Source organism: Manacus candei, unplaced genomic scaffold (assembly GCF_025592945.1).
Source record: "Manacus candei isolate 608988 ecotype Guabito, Panama unplaced genomic scaffold, ASM2559294v1 h1tg000099l, whole genome shotgun sequence".
Classification (NCBI taxonomy): domain Eukaryota; kingdom Metazoa; phylum Chordata; class Aves; order Passeriformes; family Pipridae; genus Manacus; species Manacus candei.
In genome coordinates, this window is record NW_026138147.1 from 1,352,146 (window position 1) to 1,379,157 (window position 27,012).

A 27,012-nucleotide genomic window follows, 5' to 3' on the forward strand; every position below is an offset into this window, starting at 1 on the left:
AAAAGGGAAATCAGGGAAAATGGGAAAAATGGGGAAAAATCCCAATAAATCCCAGGAAATCTCAATAAATCCCAGTAAATCCCAATAAATTCCAGTAAATCCCATTAAATCTACCCCTTCCCCCCCTTCCCAAAGATCTTATCTGGGATCCCCCTGGTGACACCCACCTGGGGGAGGGGGCGTGGCCAGGGATCCCATAAAAACCCGGGAAGAGCCGCGAGAGCCCCAAAAACCGGGAAGGGGGAGGCAGGGGGAGGGTCCCCTAAATTTTTGGGAGGTCCCCCTTAATTTCTGGGGGGTCAGGAGGGTCCCCTTAATTTTGGGGGGAGTCGAGAGGGTCCCTTTAAGTTTTGGGAGGTCGGGAGGGTCCCTTTAATTTTTGGGGGGATCAGGAGGGTCCCCTTAGATTTTGGGAGGGTCAGGAGGGTCCCCTTAATTTGGGGGGGGCTTGGGAGGGTCCCCATTAATTTTGGGGGGGTCGGGAGGGTTCCCCTTAATTTTTGGGGGGTTAGGAGGATCCCTTTAATTTTTGGAAGCTCGGGAGGGTCCCCTTAATTTTGGGGGGGTTGGGAGGGTCCCCCTTAATTTCTGGGGGGGTTGGGAGGGTCCTTGAGCTTTGCCAAATGTATCGCCCATAGAACCCAGGGAATGAAAAGGCTGTGGCTTGCTTACCTAAAATAAGGATCCTGCTTGCTGCTAGCGAGGGGTATAAAAAAGCAGATGAGAAAATCAAGAGGAAGGAGAGATCTTTCCTGCACACAACTGACTCCTTGTATCTTTATCGGCCGTCACGACTCTGCACTGACAGCTGCAGCCGTGGCTGTCTGAGGTGAGCAGTGCCTGCAGGGAGAGGGGGCAGGACAAGGCCCCTCTCGTGTTGCAGTGGACTTTGGGGGTGACGATTTGGGCTCTGTCTTTCAGGGCTGGTGGTGACACCCGTGCCCTGTCCCCCTCCAGCGGCATGAGGAGATGATCATCCCTGGAGGACGCCCCTGGTCCCCTGGGTGCCCTGGGAATTTCCCTGCAAGAATCAATAAACCTCCGATGCAAAGCAATGCTCTGTGCCTGTCTGTGTGTGTGTGTTCCCACATCAATGTGCATTCCCGTGTCCATGTGTGTTCCCACGTCCCCTGGGGCACCCGGTGGTTTGGGGGTACAGCAGGAAACAGGGTCTGACTGGGGCTGTCCAAGCACCGTCCCCAAGGAGCACAGCTTGGTGTCAGGGCAGGGGAGGGTCAGGGACAATCAGCCAAGGCCCCTCAGTCCTTCCCTGTGCTCTGGGAGGGATGGAAAGGGGATCAAAGGGGCCAGCAGGTGTCAAATGCCCCCAGATCTCAAGGGCCAGGCTCGGGGCTGAAGGGATGGAGAGCAGCCCTGCATCCAAGGCCATGGGGACAGTGGGGGATGAAAAGCAGGATGGGAGCCAGCAGTGGGAGCTCACAGCCCACAACCCCCCGTGTCCTGGGCTCATCCCACAGCGTGGGCAGCAGGGGAGGGGGTTCTGCCCCTCTGCTCCGCTCAGCTGAGACCCCCCTGCAGTGCTGCCTCCAGCTCTGGGCTCCTCTGACTGTCTGCAACGCACCCGCCCGCAATGGCAATGGCTTGGGGGGATTCCCCTGCCAGCCCTGGCATCTCCTGCAGCTCCATGGGCTCCTCAGCACAGCAGAGACACGCACCTCTTGGGGCACGTCCAGAGGAGGCCACCAAGGGGATCACAGGGCTGCAGCACCTCTGGGATGGAGACAGGCTGAGAGAGTGGGGGCTCTTCAGCCTGCAGAAGAAAAGCCTGTGGGGAGACCTCCTTGGGGCCTTCCAGTACTTCAAGGCAGCTTCTTAGAAACATGTGGGCAAAGGGTTCAGTAGGGCCTGTCACAATAGGACAGGGGGTGAGGGGGTTAAACTGGGAAAAAACTTCTTCATCTCAGACCTGCCGTTTACACCCATGGCATTCAGCACTAAACCAAACCATCCCTGTTCTTTGCTGTTAGTTCTTGATTTTTGCTAGGATTCTGTGATTCATGGCTTGTCTTGGTAGCTTAGATGGTGCAGTCTTTCTTGGAATAAGCAAGAAGATCAGTGACAAAAGAGAATCTGTCTTTGGGACAAGATTATTCAGTCCTTTTTTGGCAAATATCAGTTCAGTGCTTGCCATCCGTAGCATAAAACCTGCTGTAGAATTTGAGGCCAGGTGTCCAAAGAGGCCTGTCCAGTGTGGTTTCAGAGCCAACAGGGGGACCACAGACATGGGGTTTGTTCTCAGACAACTGCAAGAGAAGTGCAGGGAACAGAACAAAGGTCTCTATGGAACCTTTGTTGAGCTCACCAAGGCTTTCGATCCTGTGAGCAGAAAAGGTCTGTGGCAGATTTTAGAACGTTTAGGTTGTCCCCCAAGTTCCTTAAAATGATCATCTCGCTCCATGAGGATCAGCACGGGCGAGTCAGATATGGCAATGCACTTTCTGAGCCCTTTCTAATATCCAGTGGTGCGAAACAAGGCTGCATTCTTGCACCAACCCTATTCACAATCTTTTTCAGCAGGATGCTCCAAAGGGCCACGGCAGACCTCGACGAAGAAGGTGGGATCTACATCCCATATCGTACCCATGGAAGCCTTTTCAACCTAAGGCGACTGAAGGCCCACACTAAGACCTTAAACCATCTTGTCCAGGAGCTGCTTTACGCTGACGCCGCCGCCCTCGTGGCTCACACAGTGGCAGCTCTGCAGCGTTTAACATCCTGCTGTGCTGAGGCTGCTGAGCTCTTTGGGCTGGGCGTCAGCTTGAAGAAGACACAAGTTCTCTATCAACCTGCACCTCAGGAAGGCCTCCATCACCCCCACATCACCATTGGCCAATCAGAGCTCAAATCAGTCCAGCAGTTGAATTACCTTGGTAGCCTCATCTCCTCAGATAGTAAGATTGACGGAGAGACAGACAACAGGTTAGCAAAGGCATATAGTGCTTTTGGAAAACTCCAGAAAAGAGTATGGCGTAATAAACACTTGAAGAAAAGCACCAAGATCAGTGTTTCCAAAGCCATAGTGTTGTCTACTCTCTTATATGGTTCTGAATCATGGGTCATCTACAGCCACCACCTGCATCTCCTCGAACGCTTCCATCAACGCTGCCTTCGTACAATCCTAAACATCCCCTGGTCAGATGATGTGACCAATACGTCTGTTCTAGAACAGGCAGCAGGCACAAGCATTGAGGCCATGTTGCTGAGAACACAGCTGAGCTGGGCAGGGCACGTCTCCAGGATGAAGGACCAACCACCCCCTCCCGAAGGTCCTGCTTTATGGTGAACTTGCCACCGGCTGCTGCAAGAGAGGAGCCCCGAAGAGGAGATACAAGGATTCCCTGAAACAACATCTCAGCCTTGGCCATATCGATCATCATAACTGGTCTACTCTGGCCTCCAACCGGGAGGTCTGGAGACACACCATCTATAACGCTGCTGCTTCCTTTGAGAGCGCACGCAGGATCACCCTTGAGGAGAAAAGACAACGAAAGAATCGTGCCTTGCAGAATTTACCACCTAAGGAGTCTTTCTGCTGTGCCTTTTGCAACCGGACGTGTCTATCTCGTATTGGCCTCTTTAGCCACCAGCGTGCTTGTAACAAACGTGGGTAGAGCCCTTCCCAAATCTTTGTTGGTGAAGCCCAGCCATAAATAAGACAGGGTTACTATTTCTTCTTTTCTTCCACACTTCCTCAATTAAAGCCCCCTTAATTTTTGAATTTACAATTGCTGAGAGAGTTTGGTCCATCTCATAACTCATCCTCTTCAACAAACCTTCCAGTTTCTTCAAACTGAGACAAATCCCTATAGCCTCGCTTTGGGACATGTCACAGAACAAAGGGAGCTCCAAGGAAACGTCCCCAGACGCGGGAATGGGACTCGGGGAATTGTTGCAGCTGCTTCTCGACGACTCCACGAGCAGAGGGCCGCGAGCAGAGCTGAATCCTCCTGTGCTGGGCTGCAGAGAACTTCCCAGGAGAAGCTGTGTGGAGGTGGCACAGCCCAGAGCGGGAGAGCTGCAGGCACGGAGCATTCCCTGGGTTTTTGCTCTGTATTCCAAGGCTGGGGCAGGGATCACTGCAGGGAGCAATCCTGAGGCTCCTCCAAGGATGTCGCTGCTGACCTGCGAGGGACGTGAGGAGGGACAGCTGTGAGTTGTACCTGTGTTTGGATGGTGCCAAACATTTCCAAATGGGGGGACACTGGGGGGACATTGGGGACATTGGGGGGACATTGGGGGGAGATTGGGGGACATTGGGGGGACATTGGGGGGATATTGGGGGGACACTGGGGACATTGGGGGACATTGGGGACATTGGGGGACATTGGGGGGACATTGGGGGGACACTGGGGACATTGGGGGACATTGGGGGACATTGGGGACATTGGGGGGACATTGGAGACATTGGGGGACATTGGAAGAACATTCGGGGGGTCAGGGGTCATTTTGGGGGGTCAAAGGTCACCTGCTGGTAGGTGTTGGTGGCGATGATTGGCCGCAGGACGGGGGGCGGGGTCAGCAGGTCCCCAGGGGTGGGAGCCCCCAAAACCTCCTGCTCGAACCTGGGGGGGGAGGGGCACCGGTGATACCCCCCCAGTGACACCAGTGACCCTCCCAGTGCTCCCAGTAACACCCCAGTGACCCCCCAGCACCCTCCCAGTGCTCCCAGTGACACCCCAGTGACCCCCCAGCACCCTCCCAGTGCTCTCAGTAACACTCAGGGCCCTCCCAGTAACACTCCCCTCATCACGCCCCTGGCCCTGCTCATATGGCCACGAGGAACCTAAGCCCCGCCCACCCCAACCTATTAGACCCCGCCCCTGTTGCCATAGGAATCCAAACTCTGCCCACTGCCCCAAACCCCACCCACTATTGCCATTAACCTCCAAGCCCCGCCCACCACTGTCATTAACCTCTAAGCCCCATCTACAATCATTAACACCCCAAAGCCCCTCCCACCTCTAAGCCCCACCCATCAGAGCGATCCCGCCTCAGTTGCCATGGCCACCCTCAGGCTCCACCGACCACCCCAAGCCCCGCCCCCGTTGCCATGGCCACCCTCAGGCCTCCCCCGACCACCACCACCACTCACCCAGGCCCCGCCCCCGTTGCCATGGCCACCCCAAGCCCCGCCTGCGTTCCCATGGCACACCTTCCCTCCCCGCAGCCCCTTGGCCCAGCCCCCGTTGCCATGGCCACAAAGCCCCGCCCCTTCCCCCCGCTCCTCACAGCGCCATCTCGGCCTCCATCTCCTTCAGTCGCTCCTCGCCGCTCTTTGCCGCCGCTCCGCCTCCCCCCGCGGCACCGGCGCCGGGCCCCGCGGGCACAGCCGGGCCGGCCGAGGGCCCTGCGAGACCTCCCGGGGCGGCGCCTTCCGGAGCGGCCGCGGGAGAAGCCACCGCCGCCGCCATCATGGCCGGGGAAGCGCTGAGGGAACTTCCGCCCGCCCCGCGCCCCCCGCTTTCGGCGCGCCGGGATGACGTCACCCGACAGCGCCATCCCCGCCAACGACTCGAACCCGGAAGTGGGGAAAAAAAAGAATTATATTTTATGGTGGGCCAAATCGGAGCAAAACGGGCAAAAGGAGCGGTTTATTGGCGAAGTGAGCGGGGAGGGGGCGTGGCTCAGCGCTTGAGCTCGCTGTAAAGGTCCGCGCGAGCGCCCTGCAGCTCCTGGTAGGCGGAGTCCTGCTCAGGGGGGCGGGGCCTGGGCGGGGCTGAGGGAAGGGCGGGGGCGGGGTCAGAGCGGGACACGCCCGCCGCGGACCCCGCCCGGGACACGGCCCCCCGGACAAAAGCCCCGCCCCATCTCTTCTCTGTTGGTCACGCCCCACTTTGGGCACGCCCTATCGGACCCCGCCCTTCGCGTGGGGACACGCCCATCGCTCCAGGACGTGCCCCTGCCACGCCCCCTCGCTCTTGCCCCACCCACTTCCTTGCTCTGCCTGTCCCCCACCCATAGGGCCTCTCTCCCTCACCTATGCCTCTTCCCTGCCCATAAGACCCCTCCCCTCGCCCCTCCCCCTTTACTCATAAAACCCTCCCCCTCACCTCTGCCCCTCCCCCACCAACTTTGCCTGCTGCCCCATGAGGCCCCTCCCCCTCACCTCTGCCCCTCCCCCCGGCCCAGAAGGCGGCCCCGGCCAGCGCCAGGCTCAGGGCGACGTCGGTGAGGATGAGTGCGGCCACCGGCCCCGCCCCCCACCCCGAGCACTCTGGGGGGGGAGGGGAGAGGGGCACAGTCACCCCCGGTACCCCCTTGACCCCCCAGTTACCCCCCGACATCTGGGACTCTCCATGACCCCCACAGTGACCCCCACCCCCCGGGCCCCCCATGACCCTCCCAGTGAACCCCAACCCCTGGGACCCTCCATGACCCTCCCAGTGACCACCCAACCTGTGGGACCCCCCCCGGACACCCCAGTGCCCCCCCAACCCCCGAGACCCCCCCAGTGACCCCCCGACCTCTGAGACCCTCCCAGGACCCCCTCAGTGACCCTCCAACCCCTGGGACCCCCCCAGGACACCACAGTGACCCCGTGACCCCTGGGACCCCCCATGAACTTCCCAGTGACCCCCAACCCCCGGGACCCCCATGACCCCCACAGTGACCCCCCAACCCACCCCAGGCCACCCCATGACACCCTGTGACCTCTGTGACCCCCCCATGACCCCCCTGTGACCCCCTCAGTGACCCTCCATGACCCCCCCCATGGTCCCCCAAAGCCCCATGACCCCTGGGACCCTCCTGAGACCCTCCAGTGACCCCTCCCAACCCCTCTGGGACCCCCCAACCCCTCTGACCCCAAATGACCCCCATTGACCCTCCCTGACCCCCCTGATCCTCCATGACCCCTGTGACCCCCAATGAGCCAAATGACCCCCCAGGCCCCCCCAGGGAACCCCCCAGACCCCCCATGACCCCTGTGACCCCTCATGACCTCCCAGGGACCCCCCCCAAGCCCCCTGACTCCAAATGACCCCAAATGACCCCAAATGACCCCCCAGACCCCCCCAACCCCCCTGACCCCCCCGACCCCCAATGATCCTCCCTGACCCCCCAACCCCAAATGACCGTCAATGACCGCAAATGATCCCCCAGACGCTGCCAACCCCCCTGACCCCAAATGACCCCCAGTTAACCCCTGTGACCCCCCATGATCCCCCAGGGACCCCCCCAGACTCCCCCCAACCCCCCTGACCGCAAATGACCCCCAGTTGACCTCCATGACCCCTGGGCCTTCTGAAATGACCCCCATGACCCCACTGACCCCAAATGACCCTCAATGACCCCAAATGACCCCCCAGACCCCCCCAGTGACCCCCCAAGGGCCCTCCACCCCCCTCTGCCCCCTCGTGACCCCTCATGACCCCTGTGACCCCCCATGACCCCCCCCCAGACTCCCCCCAGCCCCCCTGACCCCAAATGACCCCCAATTGACCCCCATGACCCCTGGGATCCCCCCAAACAACCCCACGGATCCCTCTGACCCGAAATGACACCCACTCTGACCTCCATGACCCCTGGGCCCCCCCAAATGACCCCTCTGACCCCAAATGTCCCCTAGTTGACCCTCATGACCCCTGGGACCCCCCCAAATGACCCCCATGACCCCCCAAATGACCCCCAATGACCCCCCCAGGCCCCTCCCTCCCGGTGCCCCCGGGTGGGGGAGGGGCCCCTCCACCTTTCTCGGCCATCGCTGCCCCTGCAGGGGGAAAATGGGGGGAGGGGGAGGGACCCAAATGAGCCCCTCCCCCACCCCACAAGAGGGAGGGGGAGGGGCTGGGTGGCATCCCTTGGGGTGGGGGAGGGGCTAGCGGGGGGTCACCAAGGGTGGGGAAGGGGCAGGATGGGTCTCCCTTGGGGTGGGAGAGGGGCTGGGGAGGACACCAAGGGTGGGGGAGGGACTGGGTGGCACCCCTTAGGGTGGGGGAGGGGCTGGGGAGGGTCACCAAGGGTGGGGGAGGGGCGGGATGGGTCTCCCTTGGGGTGGGGAAGGGTCAGAAGCAGTGGGAGAGAGGCCGGGAGAGCCCATGGAGTTGGGAGAGGGGCAGGAATGGGTGAGGGGAGGGGCAGAGGAGGGTGGGGGAGGGGCTGTATGGGTCTCCTTTGGGGTGGGGGAGGGGCTGCGGAGGGTCATTGCATGGGTGGGGGATGGTCATCGCAGGGGTGGGGGAGGGTCAGGGGCCTCCCAAAAGCTTGGGAGGGTCCCCTCGGGGTGGGGAAGGGGCCTCAAGGGTGTCCCCTGGGATTGGGGGAGGGTTGGACCCTCTCACCCCTCCCCCATTCCCCTCCCCCACCCCCCTGTCCTTCCACTTCCCCTTTTGGGCCGCGGGGTGGGGGAGAGGCGGGGGGGTTCTCGCGGGGTTAGGGAGGGGCAGAGGGGGTCCAGAAGGGTGGGGGAGGGGCGGGGGGCCCCCCCGGGGTGGGGAAGGGGCCTCACCGAGCAGGAGGAGGACGAGGCCGAGCGTCCTGGGGGAGCCCATGGCGGCGATTGGAGAGGGGGGAGGGGCGTCAGAGGGAGGAGTCTGAGGGGGGCACACCCACCGCGGGCTCAGCAGCTGATTGGGCGGCCCTTTGACCCCCCCCAACCCTCCCTGTGACCTCGTGACTCCCCAAAAAACACCCCGTTTTGGGTGGGTCCTGCTTAAAGACATACCCTTTTCCACCAAACCACGCCCCTTTCCACCAAACCACACCCCTTTCCGTCAAACCGCGCCCTTTTCCGTCAAGGCCCGCCCTTCCACAAGCTCCGCCTCCCGTTTAAGCCCCGCCCCGAATTCGGGGCCGCGGCCCCTTTAAATTTCCACCGTGGGCGGGACCTTAACTACTCTCGGGTCACGCCCCTTTTCGCTCTGATTGGACACACTGACCCGGAAGTGGGTCGCGGCATCGTTACACCCGGAAGTCGCGCGTGGATTGGTCTATTGGGGGCGGGGCGGGGTTAAGAGTGGGAAACAAGGCACCGATTGGTCGTTTGTGGGGGCGGTGGGCGTGGCCTGAGCGCGCGCGGGGCACGGCGGGAAAAGCGCGAGGAGGCCTCGGAAGGGGCGAACCAACTGAAGGTGACGGGGGGGGTAGGAGGGAACGGGGGGGCTCGGGGGGTCCCAGGGGGGTTCGGGGAGCCTGGGAGGAACCATTTGTGTCTCGGGGGGGGGGAGTTCAAAGGGTGATTTGGGGACTTGGAGGGGGATTTGGGGGTCTGAGAGAGACCATTTCTGTCCCGGGGGGGGGGGGATTTGGGGAGTTCGAGGAGGATTTGGGAGTCCAAGGCGAGTTTTGGGGGGGTCTTGAAGAGTTTTGGGGGGTCTGGGAGGGGCCATTTCTGTTTCGGGGGGGGGGTTGGGGGGTCCAAGGGGTGGATTTGGGGGCTCTGAGGGGGATTTGGGGGGTCTGGGAGGGCCCAATCAGGGTTTTGGTGGGGGGGATTTGGGGGGTCCAGGGAGGGATCTGGGGGCTCGGGGGGGGTGGGTGTCCAGGAAGGGACCATTTCTGTCCCATGGGCGGGATTTGGGGGTGCCGGGGGGATTTGGGGGGTCTAGGAGGAACCATTTGTGTCTCGGGAGGGGGGATTTGGGGGGTCTCCGGGGGGATTTGGGGGCCCTGAGTGGGTTTGGGGGGTCTGGGAGGGACCATTTCTGTGCCAAAGGGGGAATTTGGGGGGTTCGAGGGGGATTTGGGGGGTCCAAGGGGAGTTTTGGGGGGGTCTTGAAGAGTTTTGGGGGCTCTGAGGGGGATTTTGGGGGTCTGGGAGGGACCATTTGTGTCCCAGGGGTGGAGTTGGGGGGTCCAGGGGGGAATTTGGGGGCTCTGAGGGGGATTTTGGGGGTCTGGGAGGAACCATTTGTGTCTTGGGGGGGGATTTGGGGGGTCCGAGGGGGATTTGGGGGGTCCAAGGGGGATTTGGGGGGTCCAAGGGGACTCTTGAGGGGGTTCTGAAGAGTTTTGGGGGCTCTGAGGGGGATTTTAGGTGCAAAATTCTCTCATTTTACTTCCAAAAATCCCCATTTTGGGACCAAAAATTCTCATTTTTCGGCCAAAAATACGCATTTTGGGGCTAAAAAATCCCATTTTTTGACCCAAAATACCCCTTTGAGGTCCAAAACTACCCATTTTAGGTCCAAAAATACCTGTTTTGAGACTATAAATACTCATTTTTTGACCAAAATTACTGATTTTGGGCAGAAAATTCCCATGTATTGACCCAAAGTATTGGTTTTGCATCTAAAAGTGTCCCTTTTGGGGCTAAAAACATCCATCTTGGGCCAAAAATACCCATTTTTAGTCCAAAACTACTGATTTAGGGCTGAAAATTCACATTTTGGGGCCAAAAAGTCTCATTTTTGGCTAAAGAAGACCATTTTAGTTCTCAAAAATACCCATTTTGGGTGTAAAAATGACCATTTGGGGGGCTAAAAATTTCTATTTTTTTTTTAACCAAATTTGTGTGTTTTTGAAAATTCCCGGTTTTGGACCTGAAAATACCCATTTGGGCCCAAAAATTCCCGTTTTTGACCAACCCCCTCCACAATTTTAGGACCAAAAATACCCATTTTTTTGACCAAAACTGTCCATTTTAGGACCGAAACCACCCCCCATTTTAGGCCCAAAAATACCCATTTTTTTAATCAAAAGTGTCTGTTTTAGGACCAAAACCACCCCCCATTTTAGAACCAAAAATACCTGTTTTTTTGACCAAAAGTGTCCATTTTAGGATCGAAACCACCCATTTTAGGACCAAAAATCCCCATTTGTGGGGAATTCCCATTTTTTGACCAACCCTCCCCCCAGTTTTAGAACCAAAAATACCCATTTTTTTAATCAAAACTACCGATTTTAGGACCAAAACCACCCATTTTAGGACCAAAAACACCCCCCATTTTAGGACCGAAAATATCCATTTTTTTGACCAAAACTGTCCATTTTAGGACCGAACCTACCTCTCATTTTAGGTCTAAAAATACCCATTTTTTGGTCCATTTTAGGACCAAAACCACCTGTTTTAGACCCCAAAACCCCCATTTATGGGGGATCCCCATTTTTTTGGTGGAATTCCCACCTCCCTCTGACCCTTTTTCCCCTCTTTTTCCGCCTTTTCCCCCCTGCAGGCCTGGCCATGCCCCCCCCTCGCTGCTCCCGCTGCCCCAACCCCTCGTCCCTGCTGCGCTCCCGCTCCCTCCTCCCCTTCTGCCGCCGCTGCTTCGTCGCCGCCTTCGAGGCCGAGACCCTCCGTGCCCTGCTTGGGGACCCCTTGGGGACCCCCAAACCGGGGCAGGGGGTGGCCGTGGCGGCCTCGGGGGGCAAAGATTCCACCGTGCTGGCCCACGTTCTGTCCCGGTTGGATCGGTGCCACAATTTGGGGCTGAGGTTGGCGCTGCTGGCCGTGGACGAGGGCATCGCCGGCTACCGAGAGCCCTCCCTGGTGGCCCTCAGGGAGGTGGCCCTGGCCCTACCCCTGCCCCTGCTCGTGGTGGAGCACCGGGAGCTCTTCGGGCTCACCGTGGACCAGGCGGGGCCAGCGCTGGGCGGGAGGAGCCGCTGCACCCTCTGCGGGGTCCTCAGGAGGAGGGCAATGGAGAGGGGGGCCGGGGAGATGGGGGCCGACTGGATAGTGACTGGTGAGCGATGGGGGACTGGGAGGGATTGGGAGGGACTGGAAGGGGATTGGGGGGACTGGGAGGGGATTGGGAGGGACTGGGAGGGGATTGGGGGGGACTGGGAGGGGATTGGGAGGGACTGGGAGGGGAGTGGGAGGGAGGCCATGGAGATGGGGGCAGAGTGGGTAGTGACTGGTGAGCACTGGGGGGACTGGGAGGGGGTTAGAGAGCAGTGGGAGGGACTGGAAGAGGAATGGAGGGGACTGGGAGGAATTTGGAGGGAGTGGGGGGATGGGAGGGGATTGAGAGGGACTGGGTGGGGATTGGGGGGGACTGGGAGGCAACTGGAAGGCACTGGAGAGGGGGGCCAGGGAGATGGGGGCCGACTGGATAGCAACTGGTGACTACCGGGGGGAACTGGGAGGGACTGGGAGGGGATTTGGGAGCACTGAGAAGGGAGGGACTGGGGTGAACTGGGAGGGGAGCGGGAGGGACTGGGAGGGGATTCAGGGGGACTGGGAGGGGATAGAAGGGACTGGGGGGGGCTTGGGGGAAACTGGGATGGGATTGGGGTGAGTGTGAGGTCACTGGGAGGTCACTGGGTGTTAATGGGAGGTCACTGGTGGTCACTGGGAGGTCACTGCTGGTCACTGGAAGGTCACTACTGGTCACTGGGAGGTCACTGGGTGTTACTGGGAGGTCACTGGTGGTCACTGGTAGGTCACTGGTGGTTACTGGGAGGTCACTGGTGGTCACTGGGCCCCCCCCAGGTCACAACGCTGACGACGTGGCCGAGACGGTTCTGATGAACTTCCTGCGTGGGGACGTGGCCCGGCTGCGGCGCGCAGCCAACGAGGCCACCGGGGCCACTAACGAGGCCACCGCGACCACCAGTGAGTTCTCCAGGGCCACCAACGAGGCCACTGGGGCCAATGAGGCCACCACAGCCACCAGTGAGGCCACTGGGACCACCAACAAGGCCACTGAGGCCAATGAGGCCACTGGGGCCACCAAGAAGGAACCCAACAGAAACCCAACAGAACCCAACGACAACTCATTGGAACCCAATGACAACTCATCGGAACCCAACGGAAACCCAACGGAACCCAATGACAACTCATCGGAACCCAACGGCAACTCAACAGAACCCAACGGCCACTCACCAGAACCCAATGACAACTCATCGGAACCCAACAGAAACCCAACAAAATTGAACAGAAACCCAATGGAACCCAACAGAAACCCAATGGAACCCAACAACAACACAACGGAACCCAACCATGACTCGTTGGAACCCAACAGAAACCCCACAAAATTCGACAGAAACTCAATGCAACCCAACGACAATTCATCAGAACCCAAGGGAAATCTGAGAAACAGCAATGGAAACCCAGCGAAATTCAACAGGAACCCAAGGAAACGCACCCAGACCCCCCCCCGACCCAACGCTGCCCCCCCAGTGGTACCGCGGCTGAAACCGCTGCGTCACGCAGCGCAGAGGGAGATTGTGCTCTACGCCCACTTCCTGGGGCTCTCCTACGCCAGCTCCGAGTGCCACCACGCGCCCTTGGCCTTCCGGGGCCATCCCCGCGCCCTCCTCAAGGACCTGGAGGCCACCCGGCCGGCGACCGTGGCCGCATTGGCCCACTCAGGGCGCCGGCTGGCCCTGGGGGCGGCGCCGGGCACGGGGGAGCCGCCAGGGGCTTGCGGGCGCTGCGGGTCAGTGACCAGCGGTGACCTGTGCATGGCCTGCGCTCTCCTGGCCGCCCTGGACAAGGGGAGGCCACGGTTGGCATTGGGCAAGCGTGGGGTCAGGGTGGCTACCGGGGCGGACGGGCAATGGGAGGGCGAGGGGGGAGAGTGGGGTGGCCACTGGGATGGACCCTGTGGTGGCCACGCAGTTGGGGGGCCCGGAGATGGGAGTGGTGGCCACCGAGAGGGGGGTGATGACCACTGGGATGGGAGTGGTGGCCACGGGGTTGAGGGGCCTGGAAATGGTGGTGGTGGCCACCAGGAGGGGGGTGGTGGCCACCAGGAGGGGGATGGTGGCCAGGGGGCTACTGGCTGTGAGGATGGTAGCCGCGGGGGCAGTTCTGGTGACCACGGGGGCTGTGGCTGCAGGGCTGGTGGCCCCGGGGCTGGTGGTCAAGCAGGTGGCCATGCAGGCTGTTCTGGTGGTCATGGCGGCAGTTTTGGTGGCCACAGGGGCTGTGGCCATGGGGCCGCGTTTGGTGGCCACGGGGCCGGTTCCGGTGACCCCCCGGGCCGAGAAGTGCAGGTCGAGGTGGTTTCGCGGGGGGGTCGCTCTGAGCGGCACTACCTGAGGGCCTTCGGGCACATCCGGGGGGGCCTCGACATCTGGGACTTCTGAGGGGGGTCCTGGGGGCAGTTTTAGGGGTCCCTGGGGGGCAGTTTAGGGGTCCCTCAGTGCGTATTTTGGGTCCCTGGCATCAGTTTGGGGGTCCCTGGGTTAGTTTTAGGGGTCCCTGGGGCAGTTTTGGAGGTCCCAGGGTCAGTTTGGGGGACTGTGGGGGCAGTTTGGGGGTCCCTGGGTTAGTTTTGGGGGTCCCGGGGGCAGTTTTGGAGGTCCCAGGGGCAGTCAGAGGGTCCCTTGGGCAGTTTTGGGGGTCCCTGAAGGCAGTTTGGGGGTCCTGGAGTCACTTTGGGGGACTCTGTGGGGCAATTTTGGGTCCCCGGGGTCAGTTTGGGGAGGCCTGGATCTCTTTTTGGGGGTGTGTCCATGCAAATGAGGATCTGCTTTTGGGGCATGTCCATGCAAATGAGGGGTCGCTTTTGGGGCATGTCCATGCAAATGATGCCCAACGATCACAAATAAAACAAGATTAAGCTTTTATTTTTGCAAATGAGGCTTGTTTGTGGGCAGTGCTTGTTATGCAAATGATGGGGGCGTGGCAACACAATTGGAGAGGGTGAGTGACCTGGGATGGTATGCAAATGAGAGCGAGATGGGGTGGGCGGGGCCATGCAAATGAAGGCAGGACAGAGGGGGAGTGGTGTGGGTATGCAAATGAGGGTATGTCAGGGGTGAGGTTTTGCAAATAAGGACGAGGTGAAGGAGGTGGGGAGTGGTATGAATATGCAAATGAGATGTCGCCCTGGGGGCGGGGTTATGCAAATGAACCAGGACAAGGAGATGGGAAGTGGTGTTGATATGCAAATAAGGAAGAGTGGGAGGCGTGGCTATGCAAATGAAGGCAACTCAGAAGGATGCAGACCAGTGGGCATGGACATGCAAATTAAGGTGCTCTCTGAGGGGCGGGGTTATGCAAATGAGACAAGCGGGGGACGTCCAAAGGGGGCACTGGGAGGGAACTGGTTTGAACTGGGGGGGGCGTGCCCCCCTGGCGATTGGCGGAAGTGACATCACGTGACACCGGCAAAGCACCGCCCACTCGGTTGGAGGTGGGCGGGATTTATTTTTGGGTGGGCGGGGCTTGTTTGGGGTGATGACCCCCGGTATCGCTCCCAGTCCCTCCCAGTTCACCCCCAGTATCACTCCCAGTCCGTCCCAGTATCACTCCCAGTTCTCCCAGTGACCCTCCAGTTCCCTCCCCGTCCCCCCAATCCCCTCCCAGTCCCTCTCAGTTCACCCCCAGTATCACTCCCAGTCCCTCCCAGTGACCCTCCAGTTCCCTCCCAATGACTCCCAGTGCTTCCAGACCCCGCCCACATGTGACGCCATCACCGGGTGGGCGGGGCCGGGGAACTGGAGGGTCGCGGGGAGGATTTTGGGTGGATTTTGGAGTATTTTGGGAGTCCCGGGGTGGATTTTGGAGGTTCCGGGGATGATTTTGGGGCAGCTTTGAGGGATTTTGGGGGTCCTGGGGTGGATTTTGGGGCGGTTTTGGTGGATTTTGGGGATCCCGGGGTGAATTTTGCACTCCCAAGATAAATTTGGGGGTGGTCTTGGGGGATTTTGCGGGTGCCGGGTGGATTTTGGGCTCCCGGGTTGGATTTTGGCCTCCCGCAGTGGATTTTGGGGGTCCGGGGACGACTTTGGGGCGCTTTTGGAGGATTTTGGGGTGGTTTGGGGGGATTTTGGTGGTCCCGGGGTGGATTTTCGGTATCCCAGGGTAGATTTTGGGGGATTTCAGGGCACAGTGACCATGAAATAATAGAATTCTCAATACTCTTTTATTTACTCAATAAAACCTCTATGCTGGACTTCCGGAGGGCAGATTTCAACCTGTTCAAGACTGGTTCAGAGGGTACTGTGGGAAACAGCCCTTGAAAACAAAGGAGTCCAGGAGGGATGGACATACTTCAAGAAGGAAGCCTTAAATGCACAAGAGCAGGCTGTCCCAGTCTGCTGAAAGGCAAGCCGGCAGGGAAGACAGCCAGCCTGCCTGAACAGGGAGATCTTGAGGGAAATTAGGATGAAAAAGAGAGCCTACCGATTATGGCAAAAAGGACTGGCTACTCAAGAAGAGTTCAGGAATTTAGTTAGATCATGTAGAAAGAAAATCAGAGAGACAAAGGCAAGACTTGAACTCAGTCTTGCCACTTCTGTTAAGGAAAATAAAAAGTCTTTCTCTAGATACATCAGTAGCAAAAAGAGGGACAAGGAAAACCTCCATTCTTTAATGGACATGGGGGGAACATAGTTATTAAAGATGAGGAAAAGGCTGAGGTATTTAACACCTTTTTTACCTCAGTCTTCAACGGTAGGACAGGTCTCTTTGAGGACAGCTGGCTTCTGGAGCATGTAGATAGGAATATGAAGCTGAATAGTCCCCCCGTAATCAAGGAGGAAACAATCAGCGACCTGCTGAGCCACTTGGATCTTCACAAGTCTATGGGACCAGATGGGATCCAGCCAAGGGTGATGAGGGAGCTGGCGGAAGAGCTCGCCAAGCCGCTCTCCGTCATTTACCAACAGTCCTGGCTCACTGGGGAGGTCCCAGATGATTGGAAGTTGGCAAATGTCACACCAATCCACAAAAAGGGCCGGAAGGAGGACCCAGGAAACTACAGGCCTGTCAGTCTGACCTCAGTGCCTGGCGAGGTTATGGAGCAGATCATCCTGGGTGCAATCACACAGCACCTACAGGATGGACAAGGGCTCAGACCCAGCCAGCATGGGTTTAGGAAGGGCAGGTCCTGTCTGACCAACCTGATCTCCTTTTACAATCAGGTGACCCGCCTGGCGGATGAGGGGAAGGCTGTGGATGTGTCTGTCTGGATTTCAGCAAGGCCTTTGACACTGTCTCCCATAATATACTCCTGAAAAAACTGGTAGCCCACGGCTTGGACAGGGGCACTCTGTGCTGGGTTAGAAACTGGCTGGAGGGCCAGGCCCAGAGAGTGGTGGTGAACAGGGCTGCATCCAGTTGGGATCGGTCACTAGTGGTGTCCCCCAGGGATCAGTGTCGGGCCCAGTTCTGTTTAATATCTTTATTGATGATTTAGATGAGGGGATTGAGTCCATCATTAGCAAATTCGCAGACGACACCAAGTTGGGAGGGAGTGTCGACCTGCTGGAAGGCAGGAGGGCTCTGCAGAGGGACCTGGATAGGTTGGAGAGTTGGGCTGATTCCAACGGGATGAGGTTCAACAAGGCCAAGTGCCGGGTCCTACACTTTGGCTACAACAACCCACTGCATCGCTACAGGCTGGGGACAGAGTGGCTGGAGAGCAGCCAGGCAGAGAGGGACCTGGGAGTTTGGATTGACAGGAAGCTGAACATGAGCCAGCAGTGTGCCCAGGGGGTCTGGGGGTGGTCCGGGGAGCAGTACAGGCAGTCCAGGAGTACCGGGGTCTGGGGGTGATTGTGGGGGCATTACCGGCAGTCCAGGGGTACTGGGGTCTGGGGGTGATCGGAGGGGGGCAGTACTGGGGGTCCGGGCAGTACTGGGGGTCGGGGGGTGATCCGGGGGTCCGGGGGATACCGGGGCCTGGGGGTGCTCCCAGGGGCGGTACCGGCAGTCTGGGGAGGATCAGGGGTCTGGGGGCGATCCCTCCCAAAATTCAGTACGGACGAAGATTCCTCCCAGCCCAAAGGTACCCGCCCAGAAAGCTCTCGCTGTCCGGGTAGTGCCGAGAGCGGCTCACGAACCGCGCGCGGACACGGTCACACATTCAAGTGAATTCACACGGAATTAAAACCCCCTCAACCGCCCCCATCGGCACCGCACTTCACCGCAGACGCGTATCGGACCAGAAACCACCTGAAAAAATCAAACCGATTCCTCAAACGACGGGCGCATCTCTGCGCACAACTCCTGTTACAACGAGCGATTTAACAAACGCGGAGCGGCGCTGCCACCTCGGGAGCACAAGAAGGAATTGCACGGGAAAAACGTTCTCGGGCACCACCGCCTCCCGACGCCTAAAAGTCGTCTAATGTGGTTTTGCACTTTTTTGGAGTGTCTTTTAGTTGTTAAGAAAGACGATCGGACTGCGTTATGAGTTCGAGGCTTTATTCTTCGTCCTCGTCGTCCCCGGACAAACGGCGGAAAAAAGGCCTCCAATGTTGACATGAACGTACTTTTGTCACACTTAGATCATTGATTTCTAAGGTACAGAAAAGAAGGCACGCAGGGATCTACTTTTTATACTGCTACACACATTTTTTAAGTTTACACACTTCTTTCAAACCTTTTAATAACACACTGGTATTGCTAAATATATACCGGTATATATTCTGTAACTGGTGTTCACTTAAAACAGTTTTCTCTGTCTTATTTTTATCTTTAAGTGCAGGTACTCAAACAGGTATTCCTCTGCAGGAATTAGCAGCTTCTTTTCTCTCCTTCCCGGGCTGCCCAAGGTCTTTTCGTGGATTCCTGCGTTTTCTCAGAGGCCCCGGGCTGAGCCGCTGTCTCGGGGCCTCTGGCTGGGACACCCGTTTGGTTCCCTACAGCCACCTCCCGACAAAACGTGAGAACTGCGACAGAAAAAAATCCACCGCGTCTCCACCTCCCGAAAGGGAATCGCGACCGCCATGGGAAAATTACAGAAACGCTGCCGGCCTCGTGGGCAGCGGCAGAATTACGGTAAAAAAATTTGTTTTCCGTTAAAAAAAATTATGGCCTAAAGCGCTCAAATCACAACCCAACTCCACCCAGAACCACGTCAAAAAAAGAACCTGTCAAAAAAACCCCACTGCACCCAACGCCATCCAAAATCAAATGGCAAAACCTGAGCAAAGCACACTCTGACCCTAATTCAGCCCGTCCCTAAAGACCCTTCCCGGCCCCTCGACCCCTCTCACCCAGATCCCAAAGCACCAGAACACTCGAATTGTCATGAGGAGAACAACCGCTCACAGTTACCAGTCACAACACCCTGGGATGCTGAGAAATAGGGTTAATGCTTAGGGTTAGGGGATCCCCAAAATCCACCCCGGCACCCCAAAAATCCACCTCGCGACCCCCAAAATTCCCCAAAACAGCCCCAAAATCCACCCCAAACCGCCTCAAAACCTACTTCAGGAGCCCCAAAATCCACCCCAAACCGCCTCAAAACCTACTTCAGGAGCCCCAAAATCCACCCCGGAAGCCCCAAAATCGACCCCGGGACCACCAAAATCCACCTCTGGACCACCCAAATCCTCCAAAGTCTAACCCGGGACCTCCAAAATCCACTCCGGAAGCCCCCAAAACCCCCAAAATCGCCCCAAAATCCACCCAGGACCCCCAAAATCCACACCGGGACCCCCAAAATAAACCCCAAGACCCCCAAAATCCCCCAAAACTGCCCCAAAATCCAGCTGGGACCCTCAAAATCACTCAAAATCCCCCCAAAAGCCACCCCGAGACCCCCAAAATCCACTCCGGGACACCCAAAATCCACTCCGGAAGCCTCAAAAACCCCCAAAACCGCCCCAAAATCCCCCCGAAATCCCACAAAACCACCCCAAAATCCACTGCGGGACCACCAAAATAAACGCCAGGACCCTCAAAATCCCCCCAAATCCACCCCGAGACCCCCAAAATCGCCTCAAAATCCACCCCGGGATACCCAAAATCCACCCCTGAAGTCCCAAAATCCCCCCAAACCACCCCAAAATCCACCCAGGACCCTCAAAATCCACCCCGGGACCCCCAAAATCCCCCGAAACTGCTCCAAAATCTCCCGAAATCCACCCAGGACCCTCAAAATCCACCCTGGGACCCTCAAACTCCCCTCAAGTTGCTCCAAAATCCTCCCCAGGAGCCCCAAAATCCCCCAAAACTGCCCCAAAATCCACCCCAGGACCCCCCAAATCCACCCCAAAACCGCCCCAAAATCAAGCCCGGGATCCCCAACATTTTTTCCCTATTTCTCCCCAATTTCTCCCCCCTTTGCCCCCGATTTTGCCCCTTTTCCCCCCTTTTCCCCCCCCCCAGGAGCTTCAAAAACCAGCCCAGCGATGCCAAAGGGGCTTTAATGGGGGGTCAGGGGGGTTTTTTGGGGGGTGAGGGGTTCACAGAGGGGTCATTTTGGGGTCCCAGGGGGATTTAGGGGGGTCAAGGGGTCACAGAGGGTTCGGGGGGTCCCAGGGTGGGTTTGGGGAGTCAGGGGGTTTTTTGGGGGTCAGGGGGTCACAGAGGGGTCAGAGGGTTACTGGGGTGATTTGACGGGGTCGGGGGGTCCCAGAGTGGGTTTGGGGGAGTCAAGGTGTGTCGGGGTACTTTGGGGGGGGGGGGGGTCAGGGGGTCTCGGAGGTCCCCGGGGGGTCTCTGCCCCCTCCCGATGCCCCCCCGGGTCCAGCCCAGGTCCTGGTTGGTCTCAGGAGGTCCTGGTTGATCCCAGAATGGTCAGGGAGTCCCAGGGTGGGTTTGGCGGGGTCAGAGGGTCCCAGATGTTTTTTGGGGGGGTCAGGGGGTCTCGGAGGTCCCCTCGAGGGTCTCTGCCCCCACCCCCGATGCCCCTCCGGGTCCAGCCCAGGTCCTGGGTGGTCTCAGAAGGTCCTGGTTGGTCTCAGGAGGGTGGGGGGGTCCCAGGGTGGGTTCGGGGGGGTCAGGGGGTCTCTGCCCCCCCGATGACCTCCAGGATCCACTGGAGGTGCCACTGGACGCTGGCGTAGACTCCCGGGCGCCCTGGTTGCCCACAGGGGTGTTCCCCCCAGGACACGATGCCCTGGAGGAGCCCCTGGCACACGAGAGGACCCCCGGAGTCACCCTGGGGGGACAAAGGGTGGCATTGGGGACACAGGGGTGGCATTGGGGACAAAGGGTGGCACTGGGGACACTCAGAGTCACCCTGGGGACAAGAGGGGACACAAAGGGTGGCACCAGGGACACCCACAAGGTGTGAGAGGGGACAAGGGGGGACATGGGAGGGGACACAGGGGACAAGGGGGTGGTACCGGGGGACAAGGGGATGGGACACGGGAGAAGGACACGGGGACATGATGGTGACACCTGGGGACAAGGGGGTGGGACTTGGGGACAAGGGATGGGACTTGGGGACCAAGTGGTGTTACCTGGGGACACGATGGTGGCACCTGGGACAGGGGATGGGACTTGGGGACAGGGTGGTGGCACCTGGGGACAGGGTGGGGACACCTGGGGACCAACTGGTGTCACCTGGGGACAAGTGGGTGGCACCTGGGGACAAGGGGATGGGAGAAGGACACGGGGACATGATGGTGTCACTTGGGGACAAGTGGTTGGGACTTGGGGACAAGGGGGTGGCACCTGGGGACAAGGTGAGGACACCTAGGGGCAGGGGGATGGGACAGGGGGACAAGTGGGTGGGACTTGGTGACAAGGTGGTGTCACCTGGGGACATGGGAGTGGGACACTGAGACAGGGTGGTGGCACCTGGGACAAGGTGGGGACACCTGGGGCCAGGTTGATGTCACCTGGGGCCAGGGTGGTGTCCCCCGGCCGTACCTGGCAGGAGTCCTTGCCACCCTCGGGGACGCCGGCGCAGAGCATGTCCTCGGTCACCTGCGGCCCGTAGGACACCTGGCACTCTGTGTCACCCAGCACGGCCACGGTGACACACTGAGGGACATCCGGGTACAAGTCTGCGGGGACATGGCCAGGGTGACACACCTGGGACACACCTGGGGACACCTGGGACACATCTGGGGACACCTGGGGACACCTGGGGACACACCTGGGACAGGGACAACCCCCCACCTGGAGACCCCTGGAACCCTGAGCCGGTGCCACCAACCCTCCCAGTCCATCCCAGTCCCTCCTTTACTGGTCTCTCAGTTTGTCCCAGTAGGTCCCAGTCCCCCCCCAGTCCCCTCCCAGTTCATCCCAGTCCCCCCCCAGTCCCCTCCCAGTTCATCCCAGTCCCTCACAGTCCCCTCCCAGTTCACCCCAGTCCCTCTCAGTTCCCTTCCAGTCCTCCCCAGTCCCCTCCCAGTTCATCCCAGTCCCTCACAGTTCCCTTCCAGTCCTCCCCAATCCCCTCCCAGTTCATCCCAGTCCCTCTCAGTTCCCTCCCAGTCCCCACCCAGTCCCCCCAGTTTCTCACCCAGCTCCCCCCCGGTGCTCCCCCAGCCCATGGCCGTGCAGTTCTCTCCGGGGTCTGGGGGGTCCTCGGGGAGGGGGAGGGGCTGCACCAGGGGGGTCCAGGTGAAGGGGGGCTCCACCCGCAGGAGCAGCAGGTCGTGAGATCGGTTCTGGAATCCGGAATCTCCTTCCCCCTGGAATTCCGGGTGCGGCACCAGCTCCGCCACCGCCGCGAACTGTTCGTCCCCCGAGGGCTGCGAGAGGCTGTGCCCCCCCGCCTGCACCTGCAGGGGGCTGAGGGGGGCACCGGTGAGACCCCCCAGTACGCACCAGTAACCACCAGTAACCCCCAGTGCTCCCAGTAACCCCCAGTGCCATCGGGCACCGCAGCCCCCCCAGACTGTGCCCCCCCGCAGGGGGCTGAGGGGGGCACCGGTGAGACCCCCCAGTACGCATCAGTATGCACCAGTAACCACCAGTATCCCCCCAGTAGCTCCGAATATCCCCCAGTGCTCCCAGTAACCCCCCAGTGCTCCCCAGCAGTTCCCAGTTCCCTTCCAGTGCTCCCCAGTAGTGCCCAGTGCCCCCAGTAGCTCCCAGGATGTCCCAGTAACCCCCCAGTGCTCCCAGTGCCCCCCCAATGCTCCCAGTACCCCCCCAATGCTCCCAGTACCCCCCCAGTGCCCCACAGTAGCTCCCAGTGCCCCCCAGTACCCTCCCAATGCTCCCAGTACTCTCCAGTGCCCCCCAGTAACCTCCCAGTGCTCCCCAGTAGCTCCCAGTATCCCCCAGTGCCATCGGGCACCGCGGCCCCCCAGGCTGTGCCCCCCCGCAGGGGGCTGAGGGGGGCACTGGTGAGACCCCCCCCCCCAGTATGCACCAGTAACCAGTATGCACCAGTGCGCATCAGTAACCACCAATAACCCCCAGTGCTCCCAGTATGCACCAGTAACCACCAGTATCCCCCCAGTAGCTCCCAGTAGCTCCCAGTGTCCCCCAGCAGCTCCCAGACCCTCCCAGTAACAACCAGTGCCCCCCAACGCCCTCCCAGTGCCCCCCAACCCCCTCCCAGTCCCACCCAATCCCCTCCCAGTGCCCTCCCAATCCCCTCCAATCCCTTCCCAGTCCCTCCCAATTCCCCCCAATCCCCTCCCAATCCCCCCCAATCCCCTCCCAGTGCTCCCAGTCCCACCTGGTGGCGCAGTGGGCCGCGCTCAGCACCCACTGGGGGGTCAGCAGGACCCCCCCGCACACGAACTGGTCGAACTGGAAAAGCGCCACCAGGGCCGGGTGCGACCCCCGGGGACACTCCGAGCCCCCCACGATGCGACGGGACCCCCGCGCTGGGGGACGGGGGGGGGGTCACGACCCCCGAACCCCCCCCGGGACCCCCGAAATACCCCCAAATACCCCCAAACCCACCCGGGGACCCCCAAAATATCCCCAAAACCCACCCGGGACCCCCAAAATATCCCCAAATATCCCCCAAACCAATCAGGGGCCCCCAGAATATCCCCAAATGTCCCCAAAACCCACCCGGGACCCCTAAATCCCCCCCAAATCCCTCCTCAAATTCTTCCCCAAATCACCCAAATTCCCCAGAACCCCCCCAAATCCCCCCAATCTTCTCAAAACCCCCCAAATTCCCCCAAAATCTTTCCCAACCCCCCAAAATCTCCCCCCAAATCTCCCCTAAACCCCCCGATTTTCCCCGCAAAAAATCTCCTCAGACCTCCCAAATTCTCCAGAAACCCCCCAAAATCTTCCCCCAAATTCCCCCCCCCCCAAACTCCCCCAAATCCCTCGAATTTCCCCCAAAATCCCCCCGGACCCCAAAAATCCCCCCAACTCCACCCCCAAATTCCTCCCTAATCCCCCCAAATCCCCCCTTTATCCCCCCAAACGGCCCCAAATCTCCCAAAATCCCCTCCAAATCCCCCCAAATTCCCAAAATCCCCTCTAACCACCCCAAAATCCCACTAACCCTACCAAATCCCCCCAAATCTCCCCAATCCCCCCGAATCGCCCCAGACCCCCAAAATCTCTGCCCAAATCCCCCCAATTCTCCTCTAACCCCCCCTAATCCCCCCAAAAGCCCCCTAAACTCCACAAATATCCCCAAATCCCACCAAACCCTTCCAAATCCCTCCAAATCCCCCCAAAACCCCCTAAATCTTCCCGCCCCCCCAAAAAAATCCCCCAAAATCTCCTCCCAACCCCCCCAAAAAATCTCCCCCCAAATCCCCCCAATTCTCCTCTTAACTCCCCAAATCCTTCCCAACCCCCCCAAATCTTCCCAAAATCCCCCCAAATCCCCCAAAATCTCCCCCAACCCCCCCAACCCCCCCCAAAACTCCCGAAATCCCCCCAAATCTTCCCCAAAATCCCTGCAAATCTTCCCCCAAAACCCCCAAATTCCCCAAATCTTTCCCAAACCCCCAAAATCTCCCCCCAAATCCCCCCAAAAGCCCCCAAAATCCCCCTAAACTCCCCAAATATCCCCAAATCCCCCCAAATATTCCCAAAACCCCTCAAATTCCCGAAATCTTTCCCAAACCCTGCAAAATCTCCCCCCAAATCCCTCCAATTCTCCTCTAACCCCCCCCAAACCCCCCCAATCTTCCCAAAATCCCCCCAAATCCCCCCAAATCTCCCCTCAACCCCCCAATTCTCCTCTAAGCTCGCTCAAACTCCCCAAATCCCCCCAAATCTTCTTCAACCCCCCCTAAATCTCCACCCAAATCCCCCCAAATTCCCCAAAATCTTCCCCCCCCAAATCCCCCAAAATCTCCCCCCAAAACCCCCAAATCTTTCCCAAAGCCCCCAGAATCTCCCCCCAAATCCCCCCAATTCTCCTCTAAAACCCCCCAAATGCCCCCAAACTCCCCAAACCCTCCGAAATCCTTCCCAAATCCCCCCAAATCTTCCCCAAACCCCCCCAAATTCCCCAAAAACTTTCCCAAACCCCCCCAAATCCCCCCAATTCTCCTCTAAATCCTCCCAAAATCCCCTCCCTCCTCCTCCCCCTCCCCAAATTTGGGGCCCCTCCCCCCTCACCGGGGGTCGCGCCGAGGAGGAGGAGGAGGAGAAGGAGGGTCCCCATGGGGGGGGATTTGGGGCGATTTGGGGGATTTTGGGGACCGGGGGTGGTCCCCTCCCTTATCAAAGGGCCCCGCGTTAATAATTAACGGCCGATCGATAATTAGCGCCGATTAATTTGGGGGGGCAGGTGGCGCCTTCCCACCCCTCCCCCACCCCGCGGGGGGCGGGTTTTGGGGGGTCTGAGGGGATTTTGGGGAAGATTTAGGGGGGGTTGAAGGGTTTGGGGAAGATTTTTTGGGGGGTTGGAGGGTTTGGGGAAGATTTTAGGGGGTTTGGGGGATTTGGGGGATTTTGGGGAAGATTTGGGGGGATTTGGGGGAGATTTTGGGGGAATTTGAGGGGAGATTTGGGGAGATTTTGGGGGGATTTTGTGGATTTGGAGACGATTTGGGGGGGTGGAGGGTTTGGGGAAGATTTTGGGGGGATTTGGGGGAGATTTTGAGGGGTTTGGGGGATTTGGGGAGATTTTGGGGGGATTTGAGGGGAGATTTGGGGAGGTTTCTGAGGAATTTGGGGGGATTGGGGGAGATTTGGGGGGAATTTGGGGGGGTTGGGGGATATTTTGGGGGGAATTTGGGGAAGATCTGGGGGATATTTTGGGGGGAATTTGGGGAAGATTTGGGGGATTTGGGGGGATTTTGGAGAATTTGGGGGTTTTGGGGGGGAGAATTTGGTGTGTCTGAGGGGATTTTGGGGGGAAAATTGGGGGGTTTGGAGGAGATTTGGGGAAGATTTGGGGGGGCTGGGGGATATTTTGGGGGGAATTTGGGGAAGATCTGGGGGATATTTTGGGGGGAATTTGGGGGATTTGGGGGGATTTTGGAGAATTTGGGGGTTTTGGGGGGAGAATTTGGTGTGTCTGAGGGGATTTTGGGGGGAAAATTGGGGGGTTTGGAGGAGATTTGGGGAAGATTTGGGGGGGCTGGGGGGGTTGAGGGACATTTGGGGGAAGATTTTGGGGGGATTTCGGGAAGATTTGGGGGGATTTGGGGAAGATTTTGGGGAATTTGGGTGTTTTGGGGAAGATTTGGGGGGATTTGAGGGGGTTCTGGGGAATTTGAGGGTTTTGGGGAAGAATTTGGGGGGCTTGTGGATTTGAGATATTTTGCGGAGGATTTGGGATATTTTGGGGGGATTATTGGAGACTTAGGGGTGTTTGGGGGGATTTGGGGTGGTTTTGCGGGGGACTTGGGGAGATTTGGAGGGGTTTAGGGAGGATTTAGGGGGGATTTGGGGGGGTTGGGAGGTTCTGGGGCAGATTTGGGGAGGTTTTGGAGGGATTTGGGGGGCTGAGGAGATTTTCTGGGGAAAATCGGGGGGTTCAGGGGAGATTTGGGGGGAGATTTTGGGGAAGATTTTGGGGGATTTTGGGGAAGATTTGGGGGGATATGGGGGTTTGGGGGAAGATTTTGGGGGTTTTGGGGAGAATTTGGGGGGTCTGAGGGGATTTTTTGGGGAAAATTGGGGGTTTAGGGGAGATTTGGGGGAAGATTTTGGGGAATTAGGGGGAATTTGGAGGAGTTTGGGGATTTGGGGTGACGGGAAAAAGGGAAACGCACTGTCCCCATCTCTGAGAGGGGTAGAAAGGAGGGCCCTGGGAACTGCCAACCTGTCAGCCTCCCCTCTGTGCCTGGGGAGGCCATGGAAAAGATCCTTCTAGAAGCTCTGTCAAGGCACGTGGATGACAGGGAGGTGATTGGAAGCACCAGCACAGCTTCCCCAAGGGCAAGTCCTGCTTGACTGGCCTGGTGGCCTTCTAAGAAGGAGTGACTGCCTCAGTGGACAAGGGCTACCCATGTCATCTCCCTGTCATTCTGGGAAGCCTTTGACACAGTCCCCCACAACATCCTTCTCTCCAAAGTGGAGAGAGA

The 27,012-nt window shown here is 59.0% G+C and overlaps 5 protein-coding genes across 8 annotated transcripts in view; 2 read left to right on the top strand and 3 right to left on the bottom strand.

The window, feature by feature from the left end:
• The window catches only part of HAUS5 (HAUS augmin like complex subunit 5), a 119,764-nt gene that overhangs the window by 16,248 nt on the left and 76,504 nt on the right, over positions 1-27,012 (top strand). The window lies entirely within an intron of this gene.
• Positions 3,061-5,504, bottom strand: LOC127461295 (50S ribosomal protein L25-like). Of its 2 annotated transcripts, XM_051768977.1 has the most exons (3): positions 5,251-5,504; positions 4,487-4,583; positions 3,061-4,143 (listed from the first exon to the last, which is right to left on the bottom strand). In XM_051768977.1, exons 1-3 carry the CDS (start codon positions 5,433-5,435, stop codon positions 3,598-3,600), a joined length of 828 nt encoding a protein of 275 aa, XP_051624937.1. In that variant the 5' UTR covers positions 5,436-5,504; the 3' UTR covers positions 3,061-3,597. The 2 variants fall into 2 exon arrangements, with proteins under 2 accessions (XP_051624937.1, XP_051624938.1); XM_051768978.1 differs by lacking the exon at positions 4,487-4,583.
• TYROBP (transmembrane immune signaling adaptor TYROBP) lies at positions 5,547-8,584 on the bottom strand. 3 transcript variants are annotated; one of them, XM_051769000.1, is made up of 4 exons: positions 8,468-8,584; positions 7,709-7,729; positions 6,128-6,235; positions 5,547-5,737 (listed from the first exon to the last, which is right to left on the bottom strand). In XM_051769000.1, exons 1-4 carry the CDS (start codon positions 8,508-8,510, stop codon positions 5,646-5,648), a joined length of 264 nt encoding a protein of 87 aa, XP_051624960.1. In that variant the 5' UTR covers positions 8,511-8,584; the 3' UTR covers positions 5,547-5,645. The 3 variants fall into 3 exon arrangements, 2 of the variants coding, with proteins under 2 accessions (XP_051624960.1, XP_051624959.1); XR_007900019.1 differs by lacking the exon at positions 6,128-6,235 and having other exon boundaries at positions 8,468-8,517; XM_051768999.1 differs by lacking the exons at positions 7,709-7,729; positions 8,468-8,584 and having other exon boundaries at positions 6,128-6,339.
• Positions 9,916-14,475, top strand: LOC127461274 (cytoplasmic tRNA 2-thiolation protein 1-like). The gene is made up of 3 exons (XM_051768940.1): positions 9,916-11,642; positions 12,392-14,136; positions 14,179-14,475. The coding sequence occupies exons 1-2, from the start codon at positions 11,141-11,143 to the stop codon at positions 13,990-13,992; spliced, it is 2,103 nt and encodes a 700-aa protein (XP_051624900.1). The 5' UTR covers positions 9,916-11,140; the 3' UTR covers positions 13,993-14,136; positions 14,179-14,475.
• LOC127461298 (trypsin-like) lies at positions 20,053-25,156 on the bottom strand. The gene is made up of 5 exons (XM_051768981.1): positions 25,097-25,156; positions 23,232-23,382; positions 22,062-22,333; positions 21,464-21,600; positions 20,053-20,747 (listed from the first exon to the last, which is right to left on the bottom strand). Exons 1-5 carry the CDS (start codon positions 25,140-25,142, stop codon positions 20,586-20,588), a joined length of 768 nt encoding a protein of 255 aa, XP_051624941.1. The 5' UTR covers positions 25,143-25,156; the 3' UTR covers positions 20,053-20,585.

What these genes read in the sequence shown, in the direction of transcription:
- LOC127461295 (XM_051768977.1), bottom strand. Translation starts at nt 5,435, where the DNA reads ATGATGGCGGCGGCGGTGGCTTCTCCCGCGGCCGCTCCGGAAGGCGCC. An exon ending in ATGGAGGCCGAGATGGCGCT is followed by an intron (nt 4,584 to 5,250) that starts GTGAGGAGCGGG and finishes CTCCCCCCCCAG; the next exon opens with GTTCGAGCAGGAGGTTTTGG. An exon ending in CCACCAACACCTACCAGCAG is followed by an intron (nt 4,144 to 4,486) that starts GTGACCTTTGAC and finishes CGTCCCTCGCAG; the next exon opens with GTCAGCAGCGACATCCTTGG.
- TYROBP (XM_051768999.1), bottom strand. Translation starts at nt 6,305, where the DNA reads ATGTCGGGGGGTAACTGGGGGGTCAAGGGGGTACCGGGGGTGACTGTG. An exon ending in GGCCGGGGGGAGGGGCAGAG is followed by an intron (nt 5,738 to 6,127) that starts GTGAGGGGGAGG and finishes CCCTTCCCTCAG; the next exon opens with CCCCGCCCAGGCCCCGCCCC.
- LOC127461274 (XM_051768940.1), top strand. Translation starts at nt 11,141, where the DNA reads ATGCCCCCCCCTCGCTGCTCCCGCTGCCCCAACCCCTCGTCCCTGCTG. An exon ending in GGCCGACTGGATAGTGACTG is followed by an intron (nt 11,643 to 12,391) that starts GTGAGCGATGGG and finishes GGCCCCCCCCAG; the next exon opens with GTCACAACGCTGACGACGTG.
- LOC127461298 (XM_051768981.1), bottom strand. Translation starts at nt 25,142, where the DNA reads ATGGGGACCCTCCTTCTCCTCCTCCTCCTCCTCGGCGCGACCCCCG. An exon ending in CCTCCTCGGCGCGACCCCCG is followed by an intron (nt 23,383 to 25,096) that starts GTGAGGGGGGAG and finishes CCCGTCCCCCAG; the next exon opens with CGCGGGGGTCCCGTCGCATC. An exon ending in GCGGCCCACTGCGCCACCAG is followed by an intron (nt 22,334 to 23,231) that starts GTGGGACTGGGA and finishes TGCCCCCCTCAG; the next exon opens with CCCCCTGCAGGTGCAGGCGG.